The 747-nt window shown below is 66.0% G+C and overlaps 2 protein-coding genes across 2 annotated transcripts in view; both read left to right on the top strand.

Annotated features, from left to right (window-relative positions):
• The window catches only part of CHRD (chordin), a 9,523-nt gene extending 9,104 nt beyond the window's left edge, over positions 1–419 (top strand). Inside the window, 1 exon segment of the mRNA XM_035890030.1 lies at positions 267–419. Coding sequence (XP_035745923.1) covers positions 267–419 — 153 coding nt within the window.
• A 99-nt stretch (positions 420–518) lies between these two features.
• The window catches only part of CLCN2 (chloride voltage-gated channel 2), a 13,487-nt gene continuing 13,258 nt past the window's right edge, over positions 519–747 (top strand). The window contains exon 1 of the mRNA XM_035890028.1: positions 519–530. Within this exon, the coding sequence (XP_035745921.1) occupies positions 519–530 (12 nt within the window). The remainder of the gene's footprint in view (positions 531–747) is intronic.

The following is a 747-nucleotide window of genomic DNA, read 5'->3' as shown; positions in this document are numbered from 1 at the left end:
TGCCTGCTCAGGCCAGTGGGCAGTGGCCGGGCTGGCAGAGGCCAGGGCAACTGCTGCCCTCCCCCCCCGAGCCCCCCTGGCCAGTGGGCGCAGCGGGCATCATGCGCACCTTGTACATACTGTAAAATCTCTCTGGCCCCTGTCTCGCTGCGCCCATCCTGGCTCAGCCAGGCTTGTCACATAATTTATGGTGCCTGTGGACAGGGGTCCTGATGTATTTATTAAAACCAGAGATATTGCCCACCCGGCTCCCCGCCTCTTCTTAGCAGCAGCAGCAGGCACAGGCTGTGCCCCTGCAGGCCGGGGCGCTGATCCCCCCCCTGCCTATGCCCATGGCGGGGGCTGCAGACGCGGTGCCTGGCGACAGTGCCTGCTGGCGCTGGGACAGCAGGGCTCTGTCCCCCGCACCTCTGCTGTAGCACAAAGAGCCCAGCCCAGGGCCCCAAGCCAGCTGACGCCCACAGAGGCGCCTGCTCGCAGCACCCACAGCAAGCTGGGTGCCTGGGGCTGGGTGAGCCATGCCGCCACCCGTACCAGTGCCAGGGCAGGGCATGGTGCATGCTCTGGGGCAGCGCTCCCCCCAGTCACCCCAGTACAGCTGCATTGGACTAAGGCCTCATGGGGCCCATGGGAGCCCCAGTGCTGCCACCTGCCTTTGGGTCTCCAATGCAGGGGACTGGGGCACCTCTGGGGACCTGACTGTGCTGTGCTGGGATATGCTAGGGCGACTGGGACAGCACCAGAGCT

The sequence above is a fragment of the Egretta garzetta genome, unplaced genomic scaffold (assembly GCF_000687185.1).
Source record: "Egretta garzetta isolate BGI_Z169 unplaced genomic scaffold, ASM68718v1 scaffold172, whole genome shotgun sequence".
NCBI classification, from domain to species: domain Eukaryota; kingdom Metazoa; phylum Chordata; class Aves; order Pelecaniformes; family Ardeidae; genus Egretta; species Egretta garzetta.
This window is presented reverse-complemented; position numbering and strand designations above follow the sequence as displayed.